Source organism: Suillus clintonianus (assembly GCF_016758775.1).
Source record: "Suillus clintonianus strain FC179 chromosome Unknown DEU56scaffold_118, whole genome shotgun sequence".
Taxonomy (NCBI): Eukaryota; Fungi; Basidiomycota; class Agaricomycetes; order Boletales; family Suillaceae; genus Suillus; species Suillus clintonianus.
In genome coordinates this window covers 40,283-55,143 of record NW_024539342.1, presented here as the reverse complement: position 1 = coordinate 55,143, position 14,861 = coordinate 40,283, and the positions used below count along the sequence as shown (strand labels likewise).

At 50.3% G+C, this 14,861-nt stretch overlaps 5 protein-coding genes across 5 annotated transcripts; 3 read left to right on the top strand and 2 right to left on the bottom strand.

Moving 5' to 3' along the window:
* The first annotated feature begins 4 nt into the window (after positions 1-4).
* Positions 5-1,779, top strand: DEU56DRAFT_832675 (uncharacterized protein). Its single transcript, XM_041354600.1, has 7 exons — positions 5-529; positions 593-735; positions 789-893; positions 943-1,141; positions 1,197-1,267; positions 1,322-1,417; positions 1,472-1,779. Exons 1-7 carry the CDS (start codon positions 325-327, stop codon positions 1,589-1,591), a joined length of 939 nt encoding a protein of 312 aa, XP_041203191.1. The 5' UTR covers positions 5-324; the 3' UTR covers positions 1,592-1,779.
* DEU56DRAFT_832670 (Spc98 family-domain-containing protein) lies at positions 1,780-5,693 on the bottom strand. Its single transcript, XM_041354599.1, has 11 exons — positions 5,243-5,693; positions 5,063-5,180; positions 4,977-5,009; positions 4,461-4,926; positions 4,350-4,414; positions 4,198-4,299; positions 2,983-4,143; positions 2,545-2,933; positions 2,463-2,490; positions 2,329-2,414; positions 1,780-2,276 (listed from the first exon to the last, which is right to left on the bottom strand). Exons 1-11 carry the CDS (start codon positions 5,614-5,616, stop codon positions 2,222-2,224), a joined length of 2,877 nt encoding a protein of 958 aa, XP_041203190.1. The 5' UTR covers positions 5,617-5,693; the 3' UTR covers positions 1,780-2,221.
* Positions 5,694-5,716: 23 nt separating this feature from the next.
* On the top strand, positions 5,717-6,971 carry DEU56DRAFT_832662 (mitochondrial genome maintenance MGM101). Its single transcript, XM_041354598.1, has 5 exons — positions 5,717-6,228; positions 6,280-6,427; positions 6,481-6,609; positions 6,660-6,737; positions 6,791-6,971. The coding sequence occupies exons 1-5, from the start codon at positions 5,763-5,765 to the stop codon at positions 6,846-6,848; spliced, it is 879 nt and encodes a 292-aa protein (XP_041203189.1). The 5' UTR covers positions 5,717-5,762; the 3' UTR covers positions 6,849-6,971.
* A 74-nt stretch (positions 6,972-7,045) lies between these two features.
* On the top strand, positions 7,046-8,514 carry DEU56DRAFT_832659 (methionine aminopeptidase). Its single transcript, XM_041354597.1, has 7 exons — positions 7,046-7,510; positions 7,561-7,709; positions 7,759-7,858; positions 7,911-8,115; positions 8,172-8,221; positions 8,274-8,342; positions 8,397-8,514. Exons 1-7 carry the CDS (start codon positions 7,061-7,063, stop codon positions 8,469-8,471), a joined length of 1,098 nt encoding a protein of 365 aa, XP_041203188.1. The 5' UTR covers positions 7,046-7,060; the 3' UTR covers positions 8,472-8,514.
* On the bottom strand, positions 8,515-14,857 carry DEU56DRAFT_832657 (nucleoporin subcomplex protein binding to Pom34-domain-containing protein). The gene is made up of 4 exons (XM_041354596.1): positions 14,754-14,857; positions 13,441-14,699; positions 9,118-13,388; positions 8,515-9,067 (listed from the first exon to the last, which is right to left on the bottom strand). Exons 1-4 carry the CDS (start codon positions 14,789-14,791, stop codon positions 8,555-8,557), a joined length of 6,081 nt encoding a protein of 2,026 aa, XP_041203187.1. The 5' UTR covers positions 14,792-14,857; the 3' UTR covers positions 8,515-8,554.
* Positions 14,858-14,861: the final 4 nt, after the last annotated feature.

Here is a 14,861-nt window from a genome sequence, read left to right as displayed (position 1 = left end):
AGCAATTTGACCTTTTGCTTGGTCAGTATGGCGGCCTGCCAGATTCACAATTGCCAGGCCTTCTGGCTTTGTGTGTCAGAATTGGCAGGTGGCGGGTTCTTGAAGCTAGCTCCAAGTCGGACCATTGCACTGTAATTCTCCGTTAAAATCTCCACAGCTTGAAAATCCTATATAAGCTTTCGGAGACTGAGGTCCTTCTTCCTCGTCATCGTTCCAAGCTCAGGCTTGCATCTCCCCTCCATCGATTGCCCCTGCTAGATTCATCTCCCGTACAAGTACCAAGTTGTCCCCTTGCTTTCATACTCTTAAAGACCAACTATCATCATGGGAAACGGCCCGTCCAAGTCACGATCGCATCGGTCTACCACGACGAGGGGCCAGTTTGGGGATTTTAGTGTGGATAATGCAAAGAACAGCCAATCATCTCTTTCTGGGCACGCCAGTGGCAGCTACCAATCAGCGCCACCACCATACACTACCTCTGCCACATCACCAACGCCAGCTCAAAATGACGCTAAGTCGAACGAAGGTATTCGCTTGCTTCCCTTCAAAATCTCGTCCCACTAATTTCAATGTGCGATCTCGTAACCAGCTCGAGCGGCGGCCCGAGCAGCGTATCTCCGCCAACCCCTGCGAGCAGAATCATTGGAGGATGCGCTCGAGACGCTCCGCCATTATGACACAATAATCATCATGGATGATTCCTCGTCGATGGCTGGCTCGTTATGGAAAGAGGTATGACACTCGTTATTTTCATTTGTCGATGGTGCTTAAATCTCCATGTCCAGGCAAAACAAGCTCTCGCCACACTTGCTGATGTCGCAAGCCAATATGATGCCAATGGTGTTGATATTCACTTCTTGAACCACTATGGAAGCATGACGGGAGTTACAGTAGGTAGCATTTTACACGTCGCGAATTGGGATTGATCAGACTTTATAGGACTCCAAAGCTGTCCATGAACAATTCGTTAACCTCCAGCCTTCCGGCCCTACCCCTATTGGGCATCGCCTTGATATAATACTTGGCGATTATTTCCGTGACCTGGACGCTGCTAAAAGACAGGAGGATGCTGGTGACTATTTTGCGCGCAAGCAAATAAAGCCCGTGAATGTGATTATTATCACTGATGGGGCGCCAAGTAAGTCTGTGCGACACATACTAGCTGACTGTGCTGACATTTTCTGTTCACGTAGCGGATGATCCCGAAAGTGTGATCGTCTCTTTTGCTAAGCGACTTGAGGCTGATAGGTGGCCACTTGCACAGGTAACTACACATGGTTTATTTACTACACTCTTTGCCAACAAAGCTTTTCTATAGGTGGGAATACAGTTCGTTCAAATAGGGAATTCGAGACGCGCAACACAGTTCCTCGTAGAGTTGGATGATAACTTGAAACAGACACATCAGATACGGGTATGCCCACGGCCTTGCGTATCAAGGTACATTCCTTACTAAAAACACCGTCAGGATATTGTCGACACAACTCCATATGTCGGTCAATTAAATGCTGAGATGCTCATCAAAGTTCTCCTCGGTGGCATCAATCGGCGCGTGGATACGAAGGGTGCTGCTGCGGTCATGTATTAGGGTTGTATTGAATTGCAACGTGGCAAGATGCTGCTAGACATTCTATCGTATTTGGAGCTCGGTATTTGTTGTCAGCTCGGTAATTCACGAAAAAGTCCTGTAGTAAACACTATATTGTCCATCATGATGTACCATTGCCTAATTCACAATGAACTACGAATCCCAATCTTCCAATGCAAACGCGAGAGCCCCAAACGCAGGTGCAGCTTTAGACATCCCTCCCGCCCAGCTCTCGCTCGCTCTGCGAACGAAACGTACAACACCATCCAGTTCCAATGACAGCTTGGCCAGATGATCGGGGAGATCGCCCTCGTAGCTCATCACCGAGGCAGCCAGAGAAAATGAAGGCTCAGGTGCATCGCCCACTATCTCGTCGTCATCGCCATCACTTTCATCGTCTGAGATGATCTCTGGTGCAGAGAACCCAATGGTGTCTCGACGAAGCCGTCTCTGGCGACGGCTTCGGTGGCGCTTCATAACGATAGAGAGCCGTGATATATCATGTGTATTGTCACCTGAAAATGAGACAAAAATATTGCTGAAATGCAGACACATATCAAGTGCTGACAAAACAGCCCGGTAGAGGGCAGAAGTCTGAACCAGTCGTCAGCACGACCAGCAAGTCATCAACTAAAACAGACACACTTCGGGCTGAAGCAGACAACCGCACTGGATTGTGTCCAAGCTTCAATGGCATGTGAACGAGGTTATTATAGCATGGGTGCAAGCAAACTCACTGGTCGTTATGGATCTTGATCATCTCATCAAGAGACTTTGCTCCCTTGAAGTTCTCATGGAACATCGCTAACCGAGAGTACAGGACCTTGACAGGTTGTCAGAGCCGTATTGTTTCGACAGCCAGGAAACTTACATGAGTCGTCAGGAAGTTCAATAATGTGCTTGCAAGGAAGACAGTGTCAGCACACATCCATCACAACACCGAATGGACGCACTTGATGAACCACGATAACTTTCCCCTCATCGCATAAAATACCTTCAACTCATGCTTCATATGCTGTTCGCTCCCTATTTCGCCCCTTACAAGAATACGTTCCAAAACACTTTTGGCTCTTCGTATTTGCAGAAGAAACACGAAGATCGATCCGTAGATTGACAATACACGCGGTGTGAAGATGTATGCCAATGGAAAAGGCACAGCATACTCGACGAGTAGGCCATCAAGGGCTTTCACCGTCTGCGTGATGGCGGTGGTTTTGCTTCCCCGATAGGAGAGGCGAACAAGGGAAGTCTCGATGTACTTTGTAGCATTATTGGCATCCACGACGTCCCTAAATGCACTGTTCAGGAAGTGAAAGTCTTGCCAGTGCTGTTGGCTGTCCATCTACCGTTCTGCATTAGCATCTACATAGTTGAATTCATGAAACACTTGCCTTTGCAAAGAGGACATCGGTGAAATTGCCGATGACGTCTCCTCTGGTCATCAGATATAGCCCTTCGATGGCCGTGATGTGGCGCGACAGATCGCAGTCATCGGTCAATACTCGAATGAGTTGAGATCCCGAAGATGTGTAATAGGGTGAGATCTTGTCGGAGATAAGGTGAGCGAGGCCCTCTGGATCTGAGGCATCCCCTTTGTGCTGTCCTATCAGTGTTCCAAGTGATGGCCAGTGAACATCCCCTGAATCGCTATCTGCATCGTTTAGCAGAGGTATCCCCAAGACTCGCAGCAGGCCAACTGCTTTTCCGGTCTCGAGTATACGATCAGCTATACGCTCCAGGAATGCCGGCACGGAAAACGCCCCTCCTCCGGGTGCTTCAAAGTCATTCAATGTCCTAAGAACGTATCCATCCGCCCAGAAATCAGGGTCCATAAGCGGGAGCTCGTTATCCTCGACGAAGAACTCCTCATCTAGGGTCTGATTATCAGAAGCTTCCCACGTGTCCCGCACTGGCATCCCATCTTTGACCCAGCGGCCCACCATAGCCCAGACAGGCTGTGCGGACCTGACGAACACCTCAATGAGAGCTTCAGCGGTGATTTTGTCTCCTAGCGAGGACTGCTTCTCCGCAGAAAGCAGACATGCGTCTAGTAAATGGGCAGTAACAGCCGCTGGCGGCACACGACTAGACAGAGATGCCAATAACCAGACCTCTTCGTCGGAGGTATTATCCGAATGCATGACGTAGCCCATCAGCTCTCGCAGAATGGCCAAAAGGAGGTCGAAGGTCGCTGAAAATGCATCTCTGACGTCCTTTTCGAGAGCTAGTAGACTGGCGGCCAAGTGGTCGCCAAGGCCTGCGTGAGCGCGACATATCTGTTCTTCTTTGTCAGCACACCAGCGATCGAACTTTTGTAGCTGAGAATCGACCGCATCAGCGAAAGCTTCCATGGTCTGCGAACGCGTATTGTGAGATAGAAGGTGCGTTGAGCTCAGAGGTGGGTCTGAGGTTGAAAATACATTAGAAAAAACTGCCGAAGTGAATTTTCTGATGTGGGACAAGGTGCTTGCAAGTTGGGCAAATGACGAGAGGATAGAAGTTTGAGATGTTAATGTCAAATGAACGAGACGGGGAGCACTCGGTGATGGCCGCTGCGCAAGATCAGATTCTAGGGGGGTACAAATGTGTATGCTGCAGGTACCTACCATGAGCGACGGAGATCTCGAGCTGCTAGTGATCATGAGGTTTTTGCGACCTTGGAGACACATGAGTACCTCGCGGACAGCGTCATGCTCGTTGATGTATTTCTGTAGAAACGGTAAGTCACGATTACTGGCTTTAATATCGCAAACCTAACCTCGTGTTTAGGTCCGTTAATCAAAAGAGTTGTTCTTTCACCAAGAGCTCGGCTCAATGAAGGACCTGCAAAGTCCTCAGCTACGAAAACACCGGAATACAAGCAAGGTACCAAGTGTTGATGCATCACCCAGATTGAATGGTCGAGATAGATCGGCATCTGTTCGCCATTCTTCTCTCCAGTACTGTCGAGTTTGCAGTTCCTCTACAACTCTACGATGTTGGTATGAAAGGCTTAAGTTTGGCTGCCCATAAGAGGAGACTCGCTCGACAGGACCAGGAGATGAGGGAGCATCTTCGGTGTAGGGAAACGAATCATTATCATCCAAGTCGTCCGAGTCATCGTCCCACGGTGAAAGTGAAGGCGTGCTACCATCGCTCGTTTTATCCCAACACTCTACTGTGCTTCCTGAAGGCAGACCATAAACACCCTCCCAGTGTTGTCCCTCAAAGGGTTCCTCGGCCAGGATGTCCTTCCAGGTTAGAGAGGGTGGTGGCTCTGGTGGATTTTTGATTGCTTCAACATACGCATCTGCATGCCTGAGAGTAGATGTCACTGGTGCAGCAGACAGAAGCGCCTATCAAGCTGTTGGCTTCTCTCGACTGCATAGGATGAATATTATCTCACAAGCAGTTGCAGGTGGTCCGGAAGATGCGCAAACTGTGAAAGAGCCTTTCAGCAGTGCACTTACATACAATAACGAGGGACTCTACTTTGATGTCACCATCGATATTCGTAAGTTCCTTCGCGCTATCTTTCACTTTCCGGTACGACATCTCCAATGCTTCCGCAAGTGTATCATTGGACTGTATACGGGATTTTTCCAGGAAACTGAAGGAACATGCAAATATTGGCTGAATAACACTTTTTGCAAATAAGACGACTGTATGTACCCGTGAAAACGTTTATCCATGGTAGCCATGTCCGAGCTCGGACCTCCTTTCGTCGCCGTAGCATGCTCTAGGTTCCTAGAAACGAAATCCAAGGCAATACGAAAGTCCTCCTCATCGTTATCTAAAGTGAGTCCTGTGAGCTGTGTGATTAGTTTCTGGCATAAAGGCAAAAGTCGCGTGGATTGTCTGGTGGCCGGTCGCGAAATACGCGAACTTGGTCGAGAAACGCGTGATTGGGGTCGCAAGGATGCGCTTGAAACTGGTCTTGCGAATGATGCGCTGGAAGGTGGGCGCTGGGATAAGCTCGAGGACGGCCGTTGATGCTGCGCGCGAGAGTGAGGACGGGCTGACAGTGTTGAGGACGGTGTGCTCATCGTAGTTGTCTGTCGTGCTCGCTGATCCCCACAACGCTAGCATGATCGGCACTTTGTTTGTGTCGTGCGAGGTTTGAAATTTGAAAGCCCGCGGCACTGATGGCTCCTGACATCAAAAGTTCCGCACGGCGGTTGATTTTAGCCAAATGATGTCGGCTTTGACCAACAACGCACATCGACTTCTTTTGCTGGGAGTAAGAGCAACTCGGCAACCTTCCTTGACACGGCCTATTCTATCTTCGAGAACGTACGCCGCGTCTACGCGGACATGGACACCAAAAACGTCAACTCCATCCTCCGGCCCGCCCAAAGTAGCGAGGGCAACTGCTAGTACGAGCGTAGCAGGTGCTGGCAACTCAGGCGTAGCAGAACATATACCTAAATCGTCAGATGAGATAGATGTTTCTGAAGCTATGAACATTCCGCTTGAGACCGTGCCTTCTTCTGCATCGTTGTCTTCACCTTTCCCTGGCGATTTCACAACAGCCGGCGACATTGGATCCACTGATTGGTCGACGAGTTACCATGGCCTCTCTACTCAAGCCTTCTCGAAGGATATTGCTAACGTTCTGTTGGCCCCTGTGGATGACATGGATATAGAGATGAAGCCAGGTACGTTCCGAGTGCATAGTTTGCAGTTATGTTCCTGAATATTATTTCTAGACGGCTTGATCTACCTTCCAGAAATTAAGTATCGTCGCGCCCTCAACAAAGCGTTTGGACCAGGTGGATGGGGACTCGCCCCTCGTAGTGAGACCAACGTCGGGCCTAAAATTGTGAGCAGAGAGTATGCGCTTGTCTGCCTTGGCCGGTGTGTATTTCCTTGTCTCGCCCATAATAACATCTGAATCCGCTTTTCTGCAGCTTGGTAGCAGTCGCCCGTGGTGAACAAGAATACTTCGATCCATCCAATATTCCTACGGCCACTGAAGGCTGCAAGAGTAATGCCCTCATGCGATGCTGCAAAGATCTCGGCATAGCGAGCGAGCTTTGGTGAGTGTTCATTGAGGATGTTCTACCTCGGTAATTCAACTTTGATACAGGGATCCGCGTTTTGTTCGCGAGTTCAAGGCTAAGTATTGCGTAGAAGTGTTTGCAGAACACGTCCCAACGAAAAAGAAGTATGTAAATTTTAAACGATACTGCTTTGGCTTGCTGATGGGAACTTCTTTAGGAAGAAGTTGTGGAGGCGTAAGGACCAGCCGAAGTTCGATTATCCTTGGAAAGAATAGACACACTGTATTATCACATTCTTAATTTTCAGAATCATCATTCATATAGGCCTGTGAACTGTTTTAAAGTACTCTTTGTCAACGAGTGGCTATAAGTAAACTCGCAATCGTCATGTAAACTGCGCATGTTCGTGGCTTTGTGCCTCTAAGTTAATAATTTTGGATTTTTGTCTGTCTTTCACTACTCGAACTTTTAGCACAGCCACTAAAGCATGCACGGTTCCCGAATCCGGCCCGCCAGCGGCCAGTCTTGGTTCATTATGACCATGAACAAGTTACTTGCCCCTCTTTTTCCTCGTCGTCTACGCCCTGTCTCGGCAATTGTCGGTCGCAACTGTTTGAAAAGATGTGTATCAATGTCACCCGCATTCAACCCTGACGAATCACGGGAAGTCGAGGACTTTGGGACGTACAATGTTATCTTACCTGACGAACCATTCGTGTGGGGTGTCTCCCATATCGCCCCGCGTCCAGTTCCAAATCATATTGTTCGACCGGAATATGCGATGCGGCATGACCCCTCAATGTCACCGGAGACAGACCATAAAGAGCAGTACAATGGAGACGGAAGAATAAAACTGGGTAGCATAGATGAGAAACGCGTGCGAGCGGCTGCGACACTTGCTAAGAATGTGCGCCAGTATGCTGGCTCGCTCGTGCAGGTGAGAGTCATTAGTGTTTACAATGCAGACACAAGATAATTTGTTGGTAGCCTGGTGTAACCACCAATTCGATAGACGCTGCAATACACAACTATATAATTGCGCATGAAGCATATCCTTCACCACTACTATACAAGGGCTTTCCCCGTTCTTGTTGCACCAGTGTTAATAATGTTGTTTCGCATGGCATACCAGATGAGTAAGTGCTCTTTGCTTGAGCTATCTGTCAAGACTCAATAAGATGACAGCCGACCTCTCGAGGACGGAGATATAGTTAACATTGACGTAACAATCTACCTCAACGGATATCACGGTGATACTTCATCTACCTTCCTCGTCGGAGATGTTGTAAGAAACCTCATGACACAATTATATTCTTCGTCGTTTACTTGCACGACAGGATGAACCTGGTCGAGACCTCGTGCAAATGACAAACGCCGCACTCGAAGCTGGCATTGACGCTTGCGGGCCTGGTAGACCGTTCAATGGCATTGGTAGGGCTATTCATGAAATGGTCCGGAATACCCGTCATTCTGTCTGTCCTGCCTTCGCTGGGCACGGCATAGGGACCGTTTTCCACCGACCCCCTTGGATATATCACACTTGCAAGTCCATGATTTATTCCCGCATCAAGGATATATTGACGACATTTGCTTCACAGTAAATGAAGAACCTGGCGTAATGCTTCCTGGCCACTGCTTTACCATCGAGGCAATCAGATCAGTGCATCTCATAACCTGCTGCTAACGTCTGTTTCTTTCAGCCATCTCTCGTTCAAGGTTCTAATCCTAGCGTCTGGATTTTTCCTGACGGCTGGACTGCATCGACGGAGGTACGACTAGCTTGCTACAAGATTGAATATTTCCTTGACGGTTGCGTTGCGCAGAATTGTGCACGAAGCGCTCAAGCAGAGCATATGGTTCTCATCACCGAGACTGGTGTAGATCTTTTAACGCAGTAATTACTATATTCGTCACAAGGAGAAACTGGCAACATGAAACATATAATGTTACTTTTGATACATCTACATAGTATACAACCCGTCTACGTCGGCGTGGTCATCACCCACTCGCTCATAAACCTAAGTAGCACCTGAGTGAGATCCCCCTTGACATCCTTTCTATCCGAAATATCGATACTCTTTTGGAGAATAGGCTTCGCTTGCTTCAGCAACTTCTCCAGATCCGTCGCCATCTCACCCGGCATTCCCCTTCTAATTCGGTCTGTGAGCGCCCTCGAAGGTCTTTTCGAGCTTTCTCGCATATCAATGGTCTGTGGAACGTGATCCTCCGAGTCCATTTCAGTGGCGTCAAATTCTGGCTTGGAGAGCCACATCGCAAGCTGCGTTGCCGCATACACGAGCAGTGCCTCCAGTGTCTTTCGGGCTGTCAGCATGCCTTCCTGCACATCAAGTGGCGTCTCCTTGAGGGACGCAGGAGGGGTGATGGCCTGACCTGCTGGGCGATCGACGAGGTGTCGTAGGACATCAAGAGTGCAGTTCGCGAGTTCAAGCAGGGTCCCCAAAGACGCTGGCTCTCCAGGTACGACCTTGGAATGCTGCAGGAAGATGGTAAGCAAAGTTCATCATCAAAACTGAAGCTACGCACGGGAACGATCACCGCTTCTTGAACGGGCCACTCTTCTTGTTCACCAAGAAGTACGTCATATGCTCGGCTGATGCTGATCAGCGTACACACCACGGAGCTTGACAGCCTAAATAATCGATGGACGAGACGCGCGGTCAACGGATGTTTCTGCAGGTCGGCCATGTCCACCGATACTAGTGAGGACGCGGTAGCAGGCTCCCTTTCCAGCAACGCACGCTCTTCCGCAGTCACCGGCTCCAATAGACTGGCAATGTGATTAGGGTGCGTCAGCGCATAATTGAGTTGCTGAAGGAGCATGAGCGCATGAGTTGTGAACACGCGCAGGACCTTCACGACCGCTGGGTTTGGTGAGGCAGTAGGAGGAGCACTCTCCGCAAGCGCGTAAAAGAGACCAACGACTTGTTCCATCTCCTCCAACAACGGCAGTGTAATCGGGTCACCGACACTCCAGCTCAGCGCCCGGATAATCTGTTTGCCATACAGCTGTACGAATCCGCAGGCCTCTGCGTCGAAGAAGTGGTGTTGCCGCCTGAGAGCAGAGACAACGGCAGAAACGATAGCCATCATCGAGCAGTATGCCTTGTGTGCTGGGCTCCTCTCTCCAGGAAGCTCAGGCAACACCACATCGATCTGCCCCGAGCTTGCCGCAAGGCTGATCCCATTGTTGCTATATGCCGAGATGACGCCTTCACTGGCGAATCTTTCAGCGCCGGACGGTATGCTGACTACAGCCATGTGGAATAGGAGGATATGGGGCGCGTACAAAGGTTGCCTGCGAGTGCGAAGCAGGGGCAGATCTGTGAGGCCAATCATGTCTGTCCGAGTGAGTAACTCCAAGCTGGATTTGATGACGTCCGTCTCTTGGCATCGAGTCAACCACGTTAGAGATGAGACATTGATATCAGGGCGCGTGCATTGCTCGAAGACTGCAACCAGTAGCTCCATATCCCGATCGAGATCGAGATCAAGCCGTGTGCGGGCAGAGTCGAAGGTGAGACGGAGGGCGTCAATTACTAGCGGAAGCGTTGCATCCACCAAGCCAGAAAGGGCGAGGCGCCTGCTAGCGTTGAGGAGTTTAGGCCGTCTGGCAAGATTCCGGCACTGGCGAACACAGAAGTAGATGACCTGAAGCAGGATCTGATGAAAGGGCACGGATAACTGTCCCAGGAACGACTGAGAAGGAGGTTGTGCCTCATTCAACAGGACTTTGTGCATATTATCGACGAGGTTCATGAAGGAGGTGATGTGCTTGTCGGTATCCGAGTCAGAGAACCAGACCACTTCAAGGATCGATAACAACAGGTTGAGTCGTGTGCCATGGAGTTTCGCCATCATGTCTCCCGACCTTTTCTCTAAAGCCAGGTCTCCAGAGATCGTAGCAGAGAGTGATAGGAGGTTTGAACGAATCTCTGGCACTGGCCGCACAAACGGCAATACTTGGTGCAAGAGGAACTGCCACGACTCCGTCAAAGCGGTCTGAGCGTAGGTGAGGGAGAGATTGAGATTCAAGGACGCGACTCTCCTTTCCACTTCCTCCACTGCATTTGCCCTATCATCACCCGACGCACACTGTTGCAGACGACTCCGCAGAAGCGCTATGGAGAACGTGAAGTCGTCGCCAAACTCCCGCTCGTCACTGAGATCCTGCGATTGGAGGTGAGTAAGGGAGAGGCCCGGGAAGTCCTGCTGAAGCTGCGCGGCCAGTTTGTCATGTAGACTGGGATCATATGAAGTGCTTTCTGCTTCCAAGATCAGTTCATTGAGCTGGTCTTCAGACTTGAATGATGGAGCTAGCTTGGTGTAACTCAAGGGCTTCTTCGCGGGCTCAGAGGGTCCAGGCTGCGGCTGAAGGAAAATATCCTGTCCAATGACACGCACAGCGTATGACTTCACCATGTTGCGATACGACTGAACAGACACTGCTTCGTGGAGACTTGATCGGCGCTCGTTGTCCAATACGACGAATATCTCTGTCTCGTAGTCAGGGTCGGGACCAAGCTCCTCTTTAACAACAGCAACCACGTTGGTCCAAAACTCATCATTACCACGAGTAGCGTCAATGAGGTTCTTGTGTTCAAGCCCATGTCGCCACACGACATCAATGAAGCGAAACACCGATGCTAAGAGCTGAGGATTGGCTTCCCACAACTCTTTCCAGTGGGTAAGGGTTTCATTCGCAACTTCAAGCGCGTTCATGTGCTTCTTCGAGTCATCCTCTCCTTGTGATTTAGCGCTCTCCTTGCTCTTGCTCTTGTTGTTCGGAACCCGGAATTGGCCTGTAACGAAGAGATTCGCTAGTGCGGGTTCCTTATCAACGGCAAGGGCTATGAAGTTCCAAACGGCGTTGCGTAGGGCAAGATCCTCGTACGGGTGCTGTACAATTCGCACAAATGATGCGACAGTGGCTTCTGGATTTGAGAGATGGCCGATGATTGTCGCAGGCGAGGGCTGAGTAGCAGAGAGGGATGCGCAGAGAGCATAGAGGACCCTTATTGACTCCAGCGGAACAGCTGTGCCAATATCCCGCCCTTTGACATAATTCGCAAGGACGTCGACGGGGTCTATTCTGGATCGCGTAGAATCCGTGAACCCAGCACCTCCCGCTACACGCGCGCAGAGAGCCTGTTCTAGAAGACATGGTTTTGTGGATTCGGGGATGGACTGCTTATAGCTGAGGATCAGCCTAGTGAGACTAAGGTGTGACTCTAGAAGGTAAATTAGGCGTCTGGCATCGCCATAACGTCGCGAAGCGTAGAGGGTGCCGAGGATATGAGGAGCAACTGCTATTGATGACACAAGGGGGTTGATAGTTGACGTCGTGGCCTTGTGCAAGAGAGCGTCAGCGACAGCTTGGCTCAGGGCAGGAAAGGGACGATCGGCCAAAGCGGGAGGAGATTGCTTGAGAACATAGCCATAAAACGAAGACACTCGTCGCCCGATCTCGAACCTATCGCCGAGCTGGGCATACTTCCAACTCAGGTGCTCTACCCATATCTCCCCATGGACGAACACAGCTGCTCGGAGGAGAACTTCCTCTTTCACCTGTTTAAGGCGTTGGTTGTCAGGCGGAATTGTGAGCACGGACGCAAACGCTTCATGGAGAAGTTGTTGGACGAGATTGAGCAATGCGAGAGTCATCGTATAGTGACCGGAGGTCCGCTCTGCTGCAAGGGCAACTGCCGCGAAACCTGACGTACGACTAGGACCAAAAAGCACGCTGGTTGAACGGATATAGAGCCATACGCGCAGAGAGTATTTTGGCAGGGACAATAGTGCTGAGAGAACACTCATGGCGGATGTGATCAACTGAGTTCGAGAGAAACTTCGAGCATGCGAGCGACTGAGTGCTTCCTCCAGAATCATCGTGGTGAGATGGACGAGGTCAGGGGGTTGATTGTCTGAAGAATTGTTAGGGTCACTACCGCTCTCCAGAGACTCCAATAGTTCTTCCGCCAGCGCCTCGTTGTCTTGGATGACGCTACGAATGAGGTCAAGAGCATCGGTTGCAAGTGCTTCATCGCCCCCATCATCAATCTCCATCCCGACGTCTTCCAGCCTGAGCGTCAAAGGAACAGATCCAGGGCCTGTACGGCCGAATGCGACGTCCTGGTACAAGTCCACGGTGCCTGCATACATCCTCCGCCGAGTCACGTACTCGGTGAGCACGTCTAAAAGGACCTTCCATCCGCTGTGCTCATGTTGCCAACACACTGCAATATGATCCCCTCCATCCCCACTTAATAGTCGACCCTTCGAGCGCGCAGGCATCACAGAGCCTCCAGGAAGGCGAATAGCACGTAGGTTCGTGTACGCGAGGGACGGACCAGCAGCCTGTGCTTTTTCATAGACAGCATTGGGGCCAGTGCAAGACGCCAGGGGAATGACCAGCGAGAAAGTAGGCAACTTATCCATGTAGTAGAATACATGACGACTACAGATCTCGCGGTCACCGTCATCACTCTCCTCAGTAGGAGGTTGATTGGATGATGCCGCAGTGGATAGTGGATCAGTATCGATGAATCCTGAGGCAGTCATTGCTCGAAGAAGGCGGACAAGTGGCCGGAAGTGAATTGGGAAGCGTGTTCGTGCAACGTCAAATATGGCGCGACGTGCAAGGCCCTGCCGCCAGTCCGATTGCCAGAATTGTCGACATATTCCTGCTACAGATTGGCGCTCGCTGCGCCCAAACAGCGCAATCCATACTTCTACCAAAGAGTCGAAGTCGGGGATGAGTTCAACAGGTACGAGTTCAATCATTGCAATAACAAAGCCTAAGGAAGAATGACCCTCAGTGTGTTGTCTCACGCACAAGAATGTTGTCACCTTTGAGCACAGAGCGGAAAGCAATAGCGTTTGGGTCGGTTACGGTTGACCCGGTCTTCCAAGCAACGGAGGTGACAAATAACGGGGAGGTCGTAAGGAGAGTCAACAAAAGTTTGAAAAGGCCCGCTTCTGGACTAAAAGCTGCCCGTGCCATAAGTACATGTGACGGCTCCCTTTCCTTAGAGCGATTGTGATGTGGATGCAGGGAGTCCAAAAACCTGCGATACGATTCTGGAATTTCTTTCAATTGACCAGCTTTTGAGCTCAACCGCGACAGAACGAAAGCCCACGCTAGGTGTGTACAAGCGTGCTGGCTAGATAAGTTAGATGTCACGATCCCATGAATCCGTCTGAGCGAATCTGGTGAAGAGGGATAGAACGTTTTATCAGAAGGAGTTGCTGACAACTCCACACCTCCGTCCTCCCCTACTCTCTCTAGCTCGAGGACCTCGATGGTAACAAGTATCCATAACGCTGCGCAGTCGTGCTGCAGTTGACTGCCTTCATCGTCTAGTAAGAGCGTCGAGTTTTTCTGCGAGGAACCAAGGTTCGTGTTGTAAGCAGCTTCAAATATTCGAACAACCAAAGGTCCGTCGCAAGGAACATATCCCCAGACTGTCCAAAAGAGGACCTCTAGCACAACGAGTTGTTCCTTCATGTTCTGTTTAGCCCAACGGGAGGCAATGCGCGCATCGGCGCGCAGAACCTCTGGGATGTCCATCTCCGTTTTGTGAAGGTACTCTGTGATAAGGTCGAGTGCGAATTGATGACCGTCTTGTAGAATTTTCGGAAGACACTTCGTGGCAACGATATGTATTGAGTCGCCAGTATTCTCGTGGGCACGAAACAATGGAATGAGAGCACGCAATACGAAGAGGCGTTCAGAGTAGTAGAATGGCGTGATTGCTGCAATGAGCTCGTCCACAACACCTTTGTCGGTCGACCCTCCATTGCTTGAGAGGCCTTCGTTGTATAGGAACGATCGAAGAAGAACAAAAGCCCAGATTTCGTCAATCCCGAACCGAGCACTGATTGCAAGCGTGAACTCCCTCTCTACTTCGTCGACTCGCAGCAAAACGCCATCCGCGAGCGTGACTGAGCCAGCCTCGACTGCTTTTCGTGACTCTGGTGTGGGCTTTCCATACGGATTGGCAACATTTCGAAATTGCAAGGAACGCGCGGATAGGATGTCGCACAGTTGCTCTGGGGACGAACCCTCGAGTCTGCCAGATAGGAAGGAATGTAGCTGCTGGTTCGTTCTATACAAAACAATGATATTCAGACATATGGTGAAACAAAGCACAGAAACTTACACATCTATAAGAGACGACCGCGATGGTTCTCCAGGCATTGTGAAACCTCGCAAGTCAGGGTAATTTGAAGGCCAGGACTCGTCTACCTTCAACTTGTTCAATTCATGG